The sequence below is a fragment of the Cajanus cajan genome, chromosome 11, assembly GCF_000230855.2.
Source record: "Cajanus cajan strain Asha chromosome 11, NIPB_CcT2T_4, whole genome shotgun sequence".
Lineage (NCBI taxonomy): Eukaryota > Viridiplantae > Streptophyta > Magnoliopsida > Fabales > Fabaceae > Cajanus > Cajanus cajan.
In genome coordinates, this window is record NC_138527.1 from 18,975,634 (window position 1) to 18,992,829 (window position 17,196).

General features: G+C 33.0%; 2 protein-coding genes across 2 annotated transcripts; both read right to left on the reverse strand.

Moving 5' to 3' along the window:
- Positions 1-1,531: 1,531 nt before the first annotated feature.
- Positions 1,532-2,011, reverse strand: LOC109793645 (secreted RxLR effector protein 161-like). The gene has a single exon (XM_020353105.1). The coding sequence runs from the start codon at positions 2,009-2,011 to the stop codon at positions 1,532-1,534; it is 480 nt and encodes a 159-aa protein (XP_020208694.1).
- A 2,695-nt stretch (positions 2,012-4,706) lies between these two features.
- On the reverse strand, positions 4,707-5,822 carry LOC145953413 (uncharacterized). Its single transcript, XM_083067363.1, has one exon. It carries the CDS (start codon positions 5,820-5,822, stop codon positions 4,707-4,709), a length of 1,116 nt encoding a protein of 371 aa, XP_082923489.1.
- Between the last annotated feature and the right edge of the window lie 11,374 nt (positions 5,823-17,196).

The window sequence follows — 17,196 nt, forward strand, 5'->3', positions numbered from 1 at the left end:
GTGAGCTTTCCCTTGCACCTTAAGCTTGGATGCTTCCATCCAAGGCTTAAGCCTTCTTCCTATCCGAGAATCTCCTCCATCTAGTGTTCATCACGTTGGTTTCTATTTCCTTGAAGAAGATCCATGCATAAGGAGAGCTAAGGAGAAGAACATTCATCACTCCTCCTTACCATTTCTATCAGAAGTTGAGGCTTATATAGTCTTGTGATTTCTGCTCGTTGTAGTTTCTCGTTGAAGCAAATCTAGTCGTCCATGACTAGTTTGATCTTCGCATTTAATGCTCAGATTTTTTGCATTAAATGCGGCTTCCCGTTTATAGACAATGCGTGAAGTTTTCTCGCTCAGTTAGTAGCTGTATCTGATTATAGCAGAGTCCTAAGAAACTTCTGTTCTTTTCTGACCCTATAATTGTGGAGCTTTTGCCTTGCCTGAAAAAGTGATGTACTTTTTCTGACATATGCATGTTTTAGGGTTTGAGCATGTTCTTCTTCTTTCTTTTTTTCTTCTAATAATTTAAATTACTTCGTGTGTTCTTCTGTGAGTGTAGATGATATTCAAATTCTCCTTTGAGGATTGATTTCTCAGATGATTGCGTGACATTCTTCGTCTGCGTCTGGTAGTCGCTATTTAGTTTAATACTTCGACCTTTGTTTGATCATCAGTGTTTTGACTTTTCCTTTTGTCTTGGTCAGCCTTGTATATGGTCAGACTTTCCATTTCTTTTGGAGTTTCTTCTTGGTCGTTTGACCATCTTCCGCTGAGTCTTTATGTGTTGCCTTAGATTGTGCTTGACATGGTTTTGTTCCTGATTTGACTTGTTGACCTTTCATTTTGTAGCATCTGATGCTTACGCCTCTTCATCATTTTACTTGTTCTTAGGTCTTTCTGAAACACTAACTCACTTGTTAGGGATAACAACATGTATTGTATTTGTCTCACTCAAAACCTTTTTGGGAATTTCTTCGTCTGACTTATCAACAATCTCCCCCTTTTTGATGATGACAAATATAATCTATCAACTCGTTTCAGATATAATATAGTTTCAAGCAGTTTATGCAATTCATACATTAGTTTGACATCTAAGTTTTCTAAATGATCAAGACAAGGGTAGTGTACTAAGGCTCTCCCCTTTAGTATGTACTCTCCCCCTTACTAGATTATTCCAATTTCTTTCTTAGTAAGGTTTTGATAGACTCATTCCTACTTCTCCCTTTTTGTAATCATCAAAAGGAACAAGGGTTTCCAAACATCAAATTTATTGTTCACCTATCAGTTCCATTCCTAGCCTATCTCTTAGCCAGATATATCTATCTTCTTGAAGAGGTTTGGTAAAAATGTCAGCTAGTTGTTCCTCTTTTTTAACATATACTAGATCGAAGGTTCCTTTTTGCACATGAACTCTAATGAAATGATGTTTAATCTCAATATGTTTAGTCCTAGAATGCAAAATAGGGTTTTTAGATATATTAATTGCAGTAGTGTTATCACAGAGTACAAGAATACTACTTTCATAAATGTCGTAGTCTTCCAGCTAATGTTTGATCCAAAGAAGCTGCGCAAGGCATTGTCCTGCAACAATGTACTCAGCTTCGCAAGTTGATAATGCAATCGTGCTTTGCCTTTTTCTAGTCCATGAAACTAAGCAGCGACCAAGAAAGTGACATCCTCCGTTAGTGCTTTTTCTCTTCCATTTGTCTCGTGCGTAATCTGCATCACAATATCCTGATAGAGAGAAATTCTGGCTTCTATAGAAGTTGATTCCTAGGTTAACTGTTCCTTTAAGATATCTTGGAATATGTTTAACAGCTTGTAAATGTACCTCCTTAGGTCTTACTTGAAATTTGGCACAGACGCAGACGCTAAACATGATGTCAGGTCTGGATGTCGTTAGGTACAAGAGTGAGCCTACCATTCCTTGGTACATGGTGCTATCTACGTCTGGTGAGTCTTCATCCAGACCCAAAGTTGTAGATGGATGCATTGAAGTCTTCATTGATTTTGCATCATCCATCTTATACTTCTTTAGTAGTTCTTTTGGGTATTTCGTCTGATGAATTTTGATTCCTTCGTCTGACTAGACCATTTGGAGTCCTAGAAAGAACTTCAGTTCTCCCATCATGCTCATCTCAAATTCATCATGCATAAGCTTAGAGAACTCTTGACAGAGATTATCATTAATAGCTCCAAATATTATGTCATCTACATAAATTTGAACTATTATGAAATCATCTTTTTGTTCTTTCCTAAACAGGGTGCTTTCAATTTTTCCTCTTATGAAATTATTGCTTGTTAGAAAATAGCTTATTTTTTCATACCACGCTCGTGGTGCTTGTTTAAGTCCATACAAAGCTTTGTTTAATTTGAAAACATAAGATGGAAGTAAATTGTTCCATTTAGAAATGCGCTTTTAACATCCATTTGATACAATTTCATGCCAGTACATGCAACAAAAGCAAGTAATATTCTAACAGCTTCTATTCTAGCAACATTAGCAAAGGTTTCAGTAAAGACTATACCTTCCTATTGTGAGTATCCTTTTGCAACTAACCTTGCATTGTTTCTTACCACATTTCCGGATTCGTCTAGTTTGTTTTTGTATACCCATTTTGTGCCGATAATTGACCTATCTTTTGGTGCTTGCACAAGCTTCCAGACGTCATTCTTTTGGAACTAGGTGAGTTCCTCTTGCATACCTTGGACTCAGGTTTCTTCTGATAAGGCTTTGTTAGTGGTTTTTGGTTCAATTTGAGATAATAGTGCAATTTGTGCTTGGGTTTTGAATGAACTTCTCGTTCTTACTGCATCTTTTTTTTTGCCAATGATCTGTTCTTGAGGATGATGTGCCTTCATCTGCCAGTTTCAATTTACAAGCTCTCTTTCCTCTTTATCGTCTTCAGTTTCTCCAGACACATCTTCTTTCGACTGATTTTTATTTACCTGCATATTTTCAAAGAAGGTTCCTAGCTTTGATATTTCTTTATCAGGCTTGTTTTCGTCAAACTTAACGTGAATGGCTTCTTCAACAATTTTAGTTCTGTTGTTGAAGACTCCGTGGGCTCTTGACCTTTCAGAGTATCCAAGTAGAAAACCCTTATCGGTTTTTGAGTCAAATTTGCCTAGATTATCTTTAGTGTTTAAGATGAAACATTTGCAACCAAATGGATGAAAGTATGATATGATGGGTGCTCATCCTTTCCACAATTCATAGGGATTTTTCTTAAAAATAGGTCTAAGATATATTCTATTTTGTATATAGCAGGAAGTATTAATTGCTTCTGCCCAGAAGTGCTTAGGAGTTAAAAAATCATTTAATAAAGTTCTTGTCATTTCTTGTAAAGACCGATTCTTTCTTTCTACAACTCCATTTTGTTGTGGGGTTCTAAGAGTTAAAAAATTGTGTTTGATTCCATTTTCTTCACAAAAATCTTGAAATTGATCATTTTCAAATTCCCCCCCATGATCACTTTTTATAGATGCAATTGATATTCCTTTTTCATTTTGAACTCTTTTACAGAATACATGGAATACCTTGAAAGACTCATCCTTGTGGGTTATGAACATCACCCATGTCCATCTAGTATAGTCATCAACTATGACTAGTCCGTATCTCTTACCACTAACAGATGTAGTTCTAGTGGGACCAAATAGATCTATGTGGAGCAGTTCAAGAGGTCTTGAGGTGGAAACATGATTTTTACTTTCAAACAAACTTTTAACTTGCTTCCCCTTTTGACATGCTTCACATAGGCTATTTGACTGGTATACAAGACTTGGTAGACCTATTACGAGGTTATGCTTTTTCAGTTTTGAGATTAATCTCAAACTTGCATGACCAAGCTTCTTGTGCCACAACCAGTGGTTTTCATAAGATACTAGACAATCAATATTTTGATTCTCTAGTTAATTAAGCATTATTTTGTATAAGTTATTGCATTTATTAGCTATAAATAATATAGACGAATCGATTTGACTGATAGTACATTTATTTTTGTTGAAGGAAACTTCGCAACCGCTGTCGCATAATTGACTTATACTCAATAGGTTATGTGTTAATTCGTTAACGTATAGGACGTTATTAATGGTGATAGAGGAATTTATACCGATTTTACCTATTCTCATGATTTGTCCTTTCTGTCTTCCTCCGAATGTGACTAGGCCTCCTTTCTTGGACCTGAGGTCTAGGAACATAGACTTTTTTCCCATCATGTATCGCGAGTAGCCATTGTCTAGGTACCATGACTGGACACTTCTTTTTCTTGTTGAACAAATCTGCAACAGGTATTATCTCAGTCTTTGGTACCCAAATGGATTTGGGTCCATAAATGTTAGTGTTCGAGGTTTTGGAATGCCCCTTCTTGTGCAGGTGACTGCATTTAGACGTGAAATGTCCAGTATATGTGGGATATGCAGATGTACTTGTTTTTTTTGCTGATTTAGAATCAACATACCCTAATATAGACTTATCATTTTTACTCTTCGAGTATTTCAAGAGATTTTCAAGGTTTTTAGTTCCTAGAGTAAATTTTGATAAATCAGTTTTTAATATTTCAATTTCTTTAAGCCCTTTTTTCTGATTCTTCTGATAGTTTTGCACTTTCATTCTTGAGAAAAGGATTTTCTTCAAGTAGTTCAAAAAAAAATTTCTTTTGTTCCTTATATGTAGTAGAGATCTTAGTAGAGTCAATTAGAAGCTGATTATATGCATGTTAAAGATCTTTGAAATTAGATTCACTTACCTCTTCATCATCAAATTCAGCTAATGAGTCTGCATCTGCCATTAGACATATGTTCGCCTGTTCATCATCTTCAGATGATGTCATGTCTTGATCTTCCCAAGTGGCCATCATGGCTTTCTTCTTGTGGGGAGTTGACTTCTTCTTTTCTTTCTCCTTTTCTTTCTCTAACTCTGGACATTCTATTTTGTAGTGTCTAGGTTTCTTGCATTCATAGCATAGTGGTTGTGCCTTTTCTCTTGGGGTTCTGTTGTATTTTCTCCAACGTGATCCTCCCTTTTTCTTCATCATAGAATATATTTTTCTAGACAATAGAGATATCTCATCGTCTAAGTCACACGTCTCTTCGTCACAGCTTTCGTCAGATGCTTCTTCTGCCTTTAATGCTTTTGACGATGATGATATAGGTTTATTCTTTTGCACACTTAGTGCAATGGACTTTTGTTTTCGTCCTGCTTCATCTTGTTGTAGCTCCATCTCATGGACTTTGAGTAGTCCAACTAGTTCTTCTAGTGAGAGCTTTTCAAGATCCTTGGATGCTCTCAAGGCAGTGACTTGGGGTCTCCACTTCCTGGGTAGACTACGAAGTAATTTGTCAATGTGATCAAAATTATCATAAGTCCTACCTAGAAAAGAGAGTTCATTTACAATAGTTTGAAATCTTCCAAACATAGTTTGGATAGATTCGTTTTCTTCCATTTCTAAGAGTTCATACTTACAGACCAAAAAGCTTAACTCGTTGCATTTTACCTCCAAGGATCCCTCATAAGTTATGGCTAGGGTATCCCACATTTGTTTGGTGCTCCTAAAGCTGTGTACTTTGGTATATTCTTCTTCTGTTAGAGCACACATGAGTGCGTTTATGGCTTTGGAGTTTAGCATAAATCGTTGCTTTTGATTTTCATTCCAACGTCCTTTTGGTATCTCCCTACCAGCATCATGAAGTGGAATGTAATCTCCTTGTTCTACAACCTCCCACATGTCTATATGACAAGCATCAAAGAACACAATCATTTTTTGTCTCCAGTAGTCGTAGTTGGTTCCTCTGAAGAGCGATGGGTGATTTACCGCCTGTCCTTCATTTTCCATGATCGTTCCCCTGCAGTGTTAGATGCTCGACCCTAGGGGTCAGGCTCTAATACCAATTGAAGTTAGGTGAAAAACACATAGAAGGGGGGGTTGAATGTGTGTGAACAAAGGGTTTTTAAAACGTTTTCGCAAAGGTGCTACTTTTCGTTGGAAAATAATATTTCAACTGCATAAGGAAAATGCAAGATTTATTGAAAAGAACTTTGCGTCTGAAGATCTATCATCTGTTCAAAAATGGTTTTCTCAGTCAAAAAAATGAAAGTTTGTCCAAATATTGTTTTAGAAAACAAGTAGTTGTAGACGAAGTTTTCTACTGTAAATATGAGAAAGGCAGTATTTATGAATCAAATAATGATACACATAGTTTTTATATTGGTTTATTTGTTCTGAGCTACGTCCAGTCTTCTTCAACTGAAAGGTTCCACTAATCACAACAGATTACAAGTATTCTTAACCACTTCTAGTTCGTCAACCTCACTTGCTGACGCTAGTTTTCTTAAACCACTTCTGGTTCTCAAAGTATTCTTTTGCTAGCCTCTTCAGGCTTTACAGACGATGAGTGTTTTAAGTGTGTTTGTAAGTCTCACATAGAGGATGGAATGATTTCAACACTCGCTAAGGTTTTTAACCTTAATTTTACAAAGATGTGTTTAGAGCGTGTATGTGACTCTCACAGAGAGAATAAAATGTTTTCTACACTCACTAAGATAAACTATCTTAGTTTTACACAGATATTCAATTTTTGGACAAGAAGAGAGGTGAGATTGTTTTCGACGTTTACTCTTGTTTATTACTTCTCTCTTCTACTTCTTTTCTTCTCGGAACTTGCTCTTTATAGCCTTGTGATGGATCTGCCCATTATTTGAATTTGAATATGTTCATTGAGGCGTGGCTTTCCATTGGTGCAGATGAACGTTCGTTTATGGCTACTCATATCTTGTTCATTTAATGCGTTTGTTTTTACATTAAATGCTTTGCTTGCTCAATCTGTATTTCGTGTGAAGTCTTTTGCATAAATTACTCCCTTTTCTTTCTGACTTCAATCATGACCTAGGTATGTTTGTCATTTTTTTGTCATTGTAGCTGTGGAGGGGTTGCCTTTTTCTGAAAAGTAGTTGTACTTGTCCTGACACATACAACTTTGACTTGCGGATTCGCCCTCTTGTATTTTTCTTGTTTATTTTCATGACTTTGATAACTTCGTGCACTTTTCTTATAAATGGAGATGATGTATGATCTTCCTCGTTGTGACTAGTGGACTCTAGACACTTTTCATCATGCTTCATTTGTGTCTGGAAGATTGAGTCTCCGTCTAAGAATTAGACTTTGACATTTTCATCTTGTCTGATCAGTCTTGAGGATGAATAACTTTTATTTCATCTGGAATGTTTCTTCGTCTTGTGTTATCCAGCGACTAATGATTGTCTTGTTGACTTAGATATATATGCTTGATCCTTGAACTTCGTCTGATGTTTATTTGGTGCTTGAGCCAACTTTGTCTTGATCTTTCTTTGCTCTTGTTTCTAATCTCATATATTGTGCTCTGGATTATTCTTGGCGTATCTTCGTTTTGATATTCATTATCGTCAGATACGCAAGGCATGATCCTTCTATTATTTGGCTTGTTTTGTTGGATCCTTACTTTGCTCGACCCTGGTTCATGCTTTGTTTTTTCCTGTTCTTATACATATCTGAAAGACTACTACACAGATTAGTAATAACAATATGTATTATATTTGTCATATTCAAAATCTTGTTGGGAATTGCTTCGTCTGACTTAACAATCTACCCCTTTTTGATGATGACAAATATAATCTATCAAATCGTTAAAGATATAATACAGTTTCAAGTAGTTTATCCAATAATACAGTTTCAAGCAGTTTCACCCAATCTCGTCCGGGGTACCCAAACCAAGGATAAAAGCCTACTAGAGCGAGGCAAACAACCCTCGAGGGTACAACCGCATTGGGCAGTAGTTTGGTTATGATAACATCTCTCATTACAGAATTAATTTTCACAATCCAACTGTTGATATTAAAGATCAATGTATTGAGAAAATATTATCAAAATTACAGCATGATCCAACGGTTCAGAAGTTTTCTATAAGCCTCGCACTGCAGCTGGAAAAAAGTAGTATGTATGGCCCCTAAGGGCCCAATAGAGCACCAAAATGGACCAAGATGGCTCCTAAAGACCCAAAAAACTCAAGAAAACTGATATGGAGCACGGAACGTCCATTTACAAATTGGAATGGCCTGTTCCCAATGTTGGAACAACCCGTTCCAAAATCGAAACAGCCTATTCTGAAACCGGAACAGCCTGTTCAGCTTTTCAGAAAAATTTTGCGTTAGGTAGCGTTTTTGTTTTGATAATATATTCCCCTAAAGACCTAATATTCAGAATCCAATCATTGAAGTTAAAGATCAATTTCTTAAGAAGATATTATTAAATTTTTAGCATGATCCAACGGTTAATGATTTATCTAGGGGCGTCGCATTGCAGCTGGAAAATATGAATGCTACACTAGACAACGTTTTTGTTTTGATAGTATCTCTCACTACAAACCTAATTTCAAAAATCCAACCGTTGAAATTGAAGATCAATATATTGTGAAGATATCATAAAAGAACTAGCATGATCTAACGTTTATTGAGGTCTCTAGAAGTTCTACATGGTGCCTAGGAAAATATGGTATTATTATAAAATTTAGTCCCACATCGGATAACTCTCTTATTCTTTTGTATCCTAGTTGGCTATATAATAAACCCTCTGGACAAGGGATTAGGAAAGGAAAGAACTGGATAGCTTCCCCCATATTTAGGTAAGCCTTTGAGGGATAGTGAGGTTTTCCTAGAGCGAAGTGTTTCCAAAACGCGCCTGCACGCATTTGGCAAGTTTCCTTTATAAAAAGCTTGCTTAACAAGTTCTAAATTCTTCTCTTTTATTTATTCTATATATTATTTATTGTTTTATTTCTTTTTATTTATTTTATTTATAATTCTTATATACAATAAATAATCATGTAGATAATAGATATTTTTTTGTCATGTAAATAATATTAAATAATAAAAGGGGATAAAATGTTTAAAATGTTATTTATTATTATGTTAATTTCATCATAAGGGTACCGATTTAGGGCGCTATAGGGGTGTTAATACCTTCCCTACACGTAACCGACCCCCGAACCCAATTTTGGTTGTTAAGGCCATTATTGGATTTTTTTTAAAACCTTTTCTTTTTCTAATGTTTTGAGTAACACATTGGTGGCGATTCCATGAACTCATTTTTAAAACTATTAATGAAGGATTAGTCTGGTCTCCGGGCCTTCCCTAATTGATGAGATTTTTCAAAAAAGGTAGTCTAAACCGTTGGTCGTAAGATCAGAAATTTTCAAGTTATGACAAGACTCACCGTCTTCTTTCTTCACTTCACAAATTAGGATTCCTCATGCTCACTTAGTTAATTTTGATTAATTTAGGGTGAGATAATATTTTTTAAATTATAAATAATTTATTTGATTAATTAAAGAAAAATTCCTTAGGACAAATGTAGTAAGGTGCTAATACCTTCCTTACACGTAACCGACTCTCAAACTCGACATCTGACTTTCATAGACCATTTTCTTTTTTGTGGTTTTTTCAATATTTTTCTCGAAAAATAAACATTGGTGGCGACTCCATATTATTTATTAAAAAAATTATTTTTTTGTCCCATGGTGACCGAGGTTACTATAGTGGAAAAGTTCATATATGCACGATCGTTGTCAATACACATATACGACTATGCTTAAGCATGCACAACTATGGTGAGTGAGTGTGCACAATCGTGCTTTTGCGTGCACGATCGTGGTAAAGGAACATGCATGATTGTGCTTTCAACATGCATGGTCGTGCTTCCACTATCTAGTATGGTTGTGCTTCCACTATCGAGTATGGTTATGCTTGTGGCCATGTTGTTGGTAAACCTTCTATAGTACAACCATTGATGCATGCTAACAAGAAAGCAATCACAAAAAACATCAACAACAAGTAAGAATGCAATTAACTTAATGATAAATAGGGACAAAAAATGAAAAGAGAAATAGTAGAGTTTTGAGAGGGAGAAAAATAATAGTGTGGAGGAAGAAAAAATGAGAGATAAGGTTTTGGGTGTTTTACATGCACCCCCGTGGTTACTTAAAAGAAAAATGCCGCATGGTATAAGTACAATTGTGCATATGGTGTTGCACAACATTTGTTCAAGTATGCATGACAGTGTTATTAGGGAGCATGATTATGATTTTGTCTATTTTTCTTAAATAGAAGAAATTCATAAACAAATTTACAAATTTTCACTGGTTACCTCTTGGAAACACTTGTTTAATGTCCTCAACTTGATGTTAATCGGAAGAATTTAATTTGTGAATGGAGTGAGAACTTTCTCCACTCCATTGAGAGTGCATGAGGTCCTCTTCTCTAGGTCTCCTATTATACTTATTACCTTTTCCACCTTATAGAAAGTGGAAGGGAGTTGCCTATTAGAGTCAAAGACCTAGAAGGTGATTGCCTCATCCTCTAATCTTATCGCCGGTTTGCCTCTAGAGACGTCTATTAGGGTTCGTGAGGCATGCAAAAATGGCCATCCCAAGATGATAGAGACTTCCTTATACTCCTCCATATCAAGGACCACAAAATCAATTGGGAAAATAAACTTATGTACTTTCACAAGGATGTCCTTTATTATCCCTTCTAGATATGTAATTGTCTTGTCAACAAGCCGAAGGGAGATATTAGTAGGTTGGGGTTTACACATCCCTAACCTTTTAAAAAACAGATAGAGGCATTAAATTAATATTTGCCCCCACAAAGTGCCTTTCTAGAATGATGATTGCCAATTGTATAAGGAATAGTTAATTTACTAGGATCCTTATACTTAGGGGGAAATTTGTTAAGGATTACAATAGAATAATTTTCATTAAGGATAATTACCTCAAACTACCAATTTCTTTTTTATTTGAAATCAATTCTTTTAAAAACTTGACGTATTTAAGCATTTGGGCAATGGCTTCAACGAAAGGAATGTTAGCATGCAATTTTTTTTAACAATTCCATAAATTTCAAATTTTGTTCATCTTTTTTGCTTATCCTTTATTCTGTGTGTAAATGGGACACTTACCTTTATCTGTTCAGGAATTATTTTACCTTGAACCTCTATCTCAAGGGTATCCTTCTTAGTAAGGACTTCATCATGTTTAGCTTCAAGGGTTGGTTTCTCTTTCTCGAGAGTTGGAGTCAACTTCGTTCCACTTATCAAAGTAATGGTTTTAAGCTCCTCTCTTGGGTTATGCTTTATTTGAGTGGGAAGTATGCTTGGAGTTATTTGAGACATTAGATTTGTCAAGTTGGTGATGGCTGCTTCTCGTGAGTTAAACTTGTCATTAGTTTTTGCCATGAATTGGCTCACTATGTCTTATAGGCTTGGTCTCCTATCCTCATGTCGCTGTCCTTGATTAAAATTTTGTCCCTATTGTTGCATGAGCTCACCTATAGAGTCCTTGGTTTTGAGTTTGACTTCTTTGTTGACCTCCCCATGAAAAATCAAGGTGATTTCTAGTTGTAGGGTTTCTCACTCCCTTTCCTTTTGTGATGTCTTCTCGTGATTTTTATAGGTAATCACCAACAAGTTGTTGAGGATGCCAATGATGAGGCTTAATCTTCAATGTTGGGTTGTTTTTTGATAGGACATGTGACACAGGGGACTTAGTTAGGACTAATTAAGATTTGATTCTTTCCATTTACTTTGAGTAGTTTGATTTCTATTTTTGTTGTAATTTGTTATTTATGCTAAGTTTAGTTTATGTTAAAATATGATTCTTTCTACATGTATGGATTTTGAGTTTTTTTTTTATAATGGGGTATTTCAGTTTTATATTATAATGTATTATGGCATGCGGGATAGATAGCGTCACATTTTGAACCTAAAATTAAGAACTCAAATTGGCTTGACCTAATAGGCCAATGAACTAGCCCTTCGTGTCGAGCCAATTTTGACAATTTTACTAGTTAATGAATAACATAAATTTGAACCTTTTGTTCAAATACAATAGCATAAATGAGAAAATATGAATGCATGAAGGGTTAAGTGTGTTGGGATGCAAGCAAAGTCCCACATCATTCAAACAAGAGGATGGACATGAGTTTATATACACACAGTTGTCTCCATTAGTATTGAGGCCTTTTAGGTGGTATCCAAAAGCAAAACCGTGAGAGCTGGGTCCAAAGTGGACAATATTTTACCAATGTGGAGACATGTGTATGTGTGTGGTAACCCCAGTGCACAACAAAGTGTAGAGAAATGTTGCTTAGAGGATATGAAGCTAGATCAATTGTTTATTAAAAAATTGTATTGATTTTATTTTTATTTATTCAAACCTTATTATTTATGTTATTTTGTATTATTGTATTATTTCTTAAAATCCATATTATCCTTTGAAATCTCATAAAATCCTTTAAAATTTGTAGTTTAGGGTTTAGGGTTTTAATTATAAAATCCATTTAAATCTTGTGATATAAATTCATTAAATTCATATTACAAAATTTTGATTATAAAAGATTAGAAGTCTTTTTAAAAATAGTAAAAGTTCATTATATTCAAACAAAGTCTTTTAAAAAAAATTTAAAATTCATTACATTCTTACAAAGTCTTTTAAAATTAAAAAAAAAATTAACCCTTATATATTAAACATGAACATCTATCTTACAAAGTGTTTTTAAGATTTTTCTTCAATGATAGATATTTTAAGGATTTTTTTTAACTTCTTTTTAATTCAGATTTTATTTATCGTCATTATTTATAAGTTAAATTTTAATATTTTTAAAATAAATTATCAATAAATAAAAATAATATTATGCTATAATATCAATTATTTATCAAAAATGTAAAATATAATTTATATTTTAAAATATCTATTTATACAAATTTTAAATATAATTTATATATTTAAATATAATATTATATATATAATTTATTATAAATTTTTAAACTATATATAATAAATATTTAGCCTGCATATTACTCATGCTAAAATACTAAAATTCTTATAAAATTTCAATCTAATTCGCTCTGTTTGGTGTCTGAAAAGAATTTCTTACACTAAATTGACTTGATCAACTCCAACATGCTTCAGAAAAAGTAATTTTGAAGAAATTAATCGGACATGATAATGGATCATTGAGCCCAATCACCATATCGTGAAACCTAGTTATATAAACTCAAGGCCTCAAGCTGTAATGGAGCTGGCAAAACTGTATTCACATTAAAACTACACAACGTGAAAACAGTTCCATCACCTAACGTTTATTGATCTACTGAAAAATAATGGGAAAAGAATATTAATTGCGTGTGCGACAATTAACAAACATAAGTAATTAAATGTTACTATTTCTTTTATGTTTCTAGCTATGCGCAGGATTTGAAACATAAGTTGCTTTTTCTTAACTGCTCAATTATTGGTGACATATTAATAGTGTAATAGCTGCATTAGGTAGCCTTTCAATAAAAGCACCCTACATTAATATTATCATATCGAGTCTTTCATGCTTCAGAAATTGACAGTTGGTTAATTATTCTTATTGGTCATTAGTCACCACAATGCACGAAACAGTGCTATTGCTGACCCCTTTGGATTTCTTAGTGTTCCTACCGTAAGTCTGTTGTCATCGTTAGGGTCACCGCATCCGAGGTATTGTCCGCTTTGGCGCTCGTTGGGCCGTCACGGTTTTATCCTTGAAAAGGCGTCTCGGTGGGTTAAGGAGGAAGGATATTTATAAACTACCCTTAAGATTTCCTTCTTCACTTGGGTTTGGGTTTGAGAGGGTTTTATTGGGATGTTTACAGTTTATTTATCATCGAAAATTATTTATTGGTGATTACTGATCAGTTAGTTGGGTGTCAAAGTGATGGCCCCGCTATAGTTTCTTTAATAAAGAATGCTTGATTTTAAACACTTTGATTAATTATATTAAGACTTTATTTTTCATATTGATAGTAGTAAATACTACTTTATAGACTCGGTAAAACGCATTTATACCTTTTTTTTTCAAATAAAATAAAAATTGTTATTTTTACTGAGAATAAATTACTAACTTTTGTCATAAGGCACTTATATTAAAATGAAACAAACCAATATAAGGAGTTATTTTTTAGTTGATTTTATTGATTTTATAAAATAAAATTATGATTGTGTAAATTTTACATTTTTTATTTATCATTAAATTGTTATAAAAAAAGTGAAGATAAATATTATTCTATATCAAAACTTATATATCAATACCAATTGACAAACGGCAATAAGAGGGTATAGAAAATGAAAGAGAACATTTATTTTTCAATTTATTAACAAAAAGCATGTATAGTCATAATCTTTAATAAAAATAAAAGATGAAAAGTAAAATTAATATTTTATAAAAATTATTTTATCTTATAAAAAAAATCTTTTTTAAAAAAATTGTGTCTAATAATAAAGACGGATTGGAATATGTTAAATAGTTAAAAATCACTCTAGATATAATTTTAAAATAATTATTTAAAAAAATGATATGATAATCTATAATTGAATGACAATGTTAAAAAATACATTGCCATTGTATTAGGAAAAAATAATTTTATATATTTTTAGAGAGAAGATTTTTATATTTTTTATTAATTAGAAATTATTTTAGAATTTATAATTTATAATAATATATAAAAACGATAGTCAAAATATACACAAATTTTTAAACTATTTTGTCTTTATAAACTACTTTCAAATCACTCTTTTCTATTATTCCTCTCTCTTACTATTTTTTTTATTTAATTTCTATTTTTTTCTACTTCCTATAAATCTCTAAATAATAACTTATTTCATTATTATTTTTAAATAAAAGAGGCTCACAGTGCCTCTCTCCCATTAAATAATTATTACATTCTAGTGCCTTACGATCATAGATTTAAGCAGAAATGTGGGTTATCTATCATAGATTTAAGCTCATGATCATGAGAGATAATCTCAATGTCTTTTTGTTTTCATTAAACAAAAAGATTTATTAACCAATGTCTGGTTTTTAGTATATAACTTTTTTTTTTATTATTTATAGTTGTCAATCTTACTAAGTGTGTTAAAAAAAATCATTATTTTAAAAGGACTTTCATTAAATAACATCCAGAAGCCAATTCTACCACCAACTATTATTAAAAAAATGATGTGTATGATGAATTATGGAGCAAATAATGAATAGAAAATGTCTGGACTCAGCTTACAAGATTAATGGACTATACGTACCTAGGAATTACTAGGGTAGTTTCTTGTCAAATTCCAGAATATTCACGATGAAGCCAACCATGGAAGACTACCAAATTCGTACGTTCCGACCAATTCATATTCTCTGGCGTGTTGTGTACTTTTGTTTGACAAAAAGGTTTATGTAGGAAGGAAAACTATGGCTAGCTAGATTGAAAACGACTTCATATTTTCCTTTATTAGTAGTATAAAGTAGGCCTTTATTATTATTATTATTATTATTATTATTATTATTATTATTATTATTATTATTATTATTATTATTATTCAAAAGATTCTTTAAACGACATACTGTATCCTTTTAATTTTAGAAATTGTATTTTTGTACTAATGACTCATATCATATTATTTTAGTTTATTTAGTGTAAATCGAAAGTATTTTTATTAACACAAGTAATTCAACACTTGTTACTAAATATTAGAATTTGATTTTTGTCTTGAGCATGTAATCACAACTTAAAATATTACTTTACACTTTAAATGGGTTAATTCGATAGGATGGAGTTATACCTCCAAATTATATAGGAAAAAAATATTATATATTAGATGATGGATGCTACCTCCCAAAGGGTCTATCACAAAACAATGAACTTCGGTGACTAACTTTTGGATAAGTCATTTCTAGGAACATACGTCTAAGGCCTAAAATGAATGAAGACCTAAAATTATTTTTGTAATAACCTTTTGTACAATCATGTAAAATGAGAGAAGTGTAACATATAGTAAATAGGATAGATAGTGTATGCATCCAACATCCAATATGTCATGACGAGCATATGCATCCTATAGGTGTTCAGAAATCTAAAGCTTGTTTGAATGTTTCACAGCCTTAAAAGTATTATTCAATCCTTCAAAAGCTCTAAATGATAAGCTCTTTGAAATGTGTGCATGTTATAAATGTTATTATACTTTATTTACTATTTTGTGTTAGCGCGCAAAATAGTACAGTGCATCTGAACTAAGTGTAGCGTCCAAAAAAGGAAAGTTAGTGACAAAGAGTATTATCAATGTTTGTGTAACACTATATGCTTTATTTCATTATTTTATGATATGTGTTGTTTAATTGTTGATATGTTGTGTTTGTAGTTGTTTTAAAATCCTAAAGGCCAAGGGATCTTTGATAATTAAGTTGTTTCTAAGGTTGTTTTAGTCAAGGTCAAGTTGACTAACTTTGGGAGAGGGTATTTAAGGTTTGTCTTAAGATATGAACTTCATAATTAAGTTCATATCCTAAGAAAAGTTAGAAAGAAGTTACAAAGATAGACTTTGGAGTTAGAGAGATCCTTTTTCTTTTTCTAATTTCATAATAACCTTCTAAATCCTTCCCTAAGCTGAGTAACAATAGTAGATTGGTGAATTCAAAACTTGGGAGCTGAGAATCTAAGGTCGAGTTGCCATGCAAAGAGTTCAAGATTCTCCTCTTTTCTTCCTTTCCTCTTCTCATTTCAGAGTAATTTGAGGCAAAGGAAGTTTATGAAAGGCATGAGGTTGTCTATACTTGATCTAGAGAAGATAGGTCAAACATTGTTATTCGATATGGTCAAACCACTTAGATTACTCACTTTAGTTATAGGAAATCTCCATAAGTTGATATATGTGATGATACATTAGTTGTTTAAGTTATGATTGAAGTTGCTTATGTTAAGAATATTATTCATGTTCTAAGTTGTGATTGCTTGAAGTTGTTACTTTTGTATTCTATTGTTATGTTGTCTTTCACAAACTTACCTTGCTTTTTCCATGTTGTTGGATTGCGATGATCATACTTGGCATGGGAGTAAGATAGGATTAGGTTGGAGGACTTTGCTTGGTGGATGATCATGTTGGAGATAACCTAATTTTGGTCGTACTATTCTAATATAATATTTGTATAGAGATGCTTGATCAGCTAATGGAGGACCATCAGAGGAGACCACACATTTGAAGACCATTGGGCCTTTAACTAGATCCATGGTTAGGAGACTAGAAGAGGCTTCTACAGAGAAGGTGTTTCATAGACCTATGTTATTCATGAGCATTGAGTATGATTCCTCTTATTAGTTCCTTAGCTTCCATTGT

Coding starts and splice junctions, on each gene's coding strand:
- LOC145953413 (XM_083067363.1), bottom strand. CDS start 5,822: ATGGAAAATGAAGGACAGGCGGTAAATCACCCATCGCTCTTCAGAGGA.
- LOC109793645 (XM_020353105.1), bottom strand. CDS start 2,011: ATGGATGATGCAAAATCAATGAAGACTTCAATGCATCCATCTACAACT.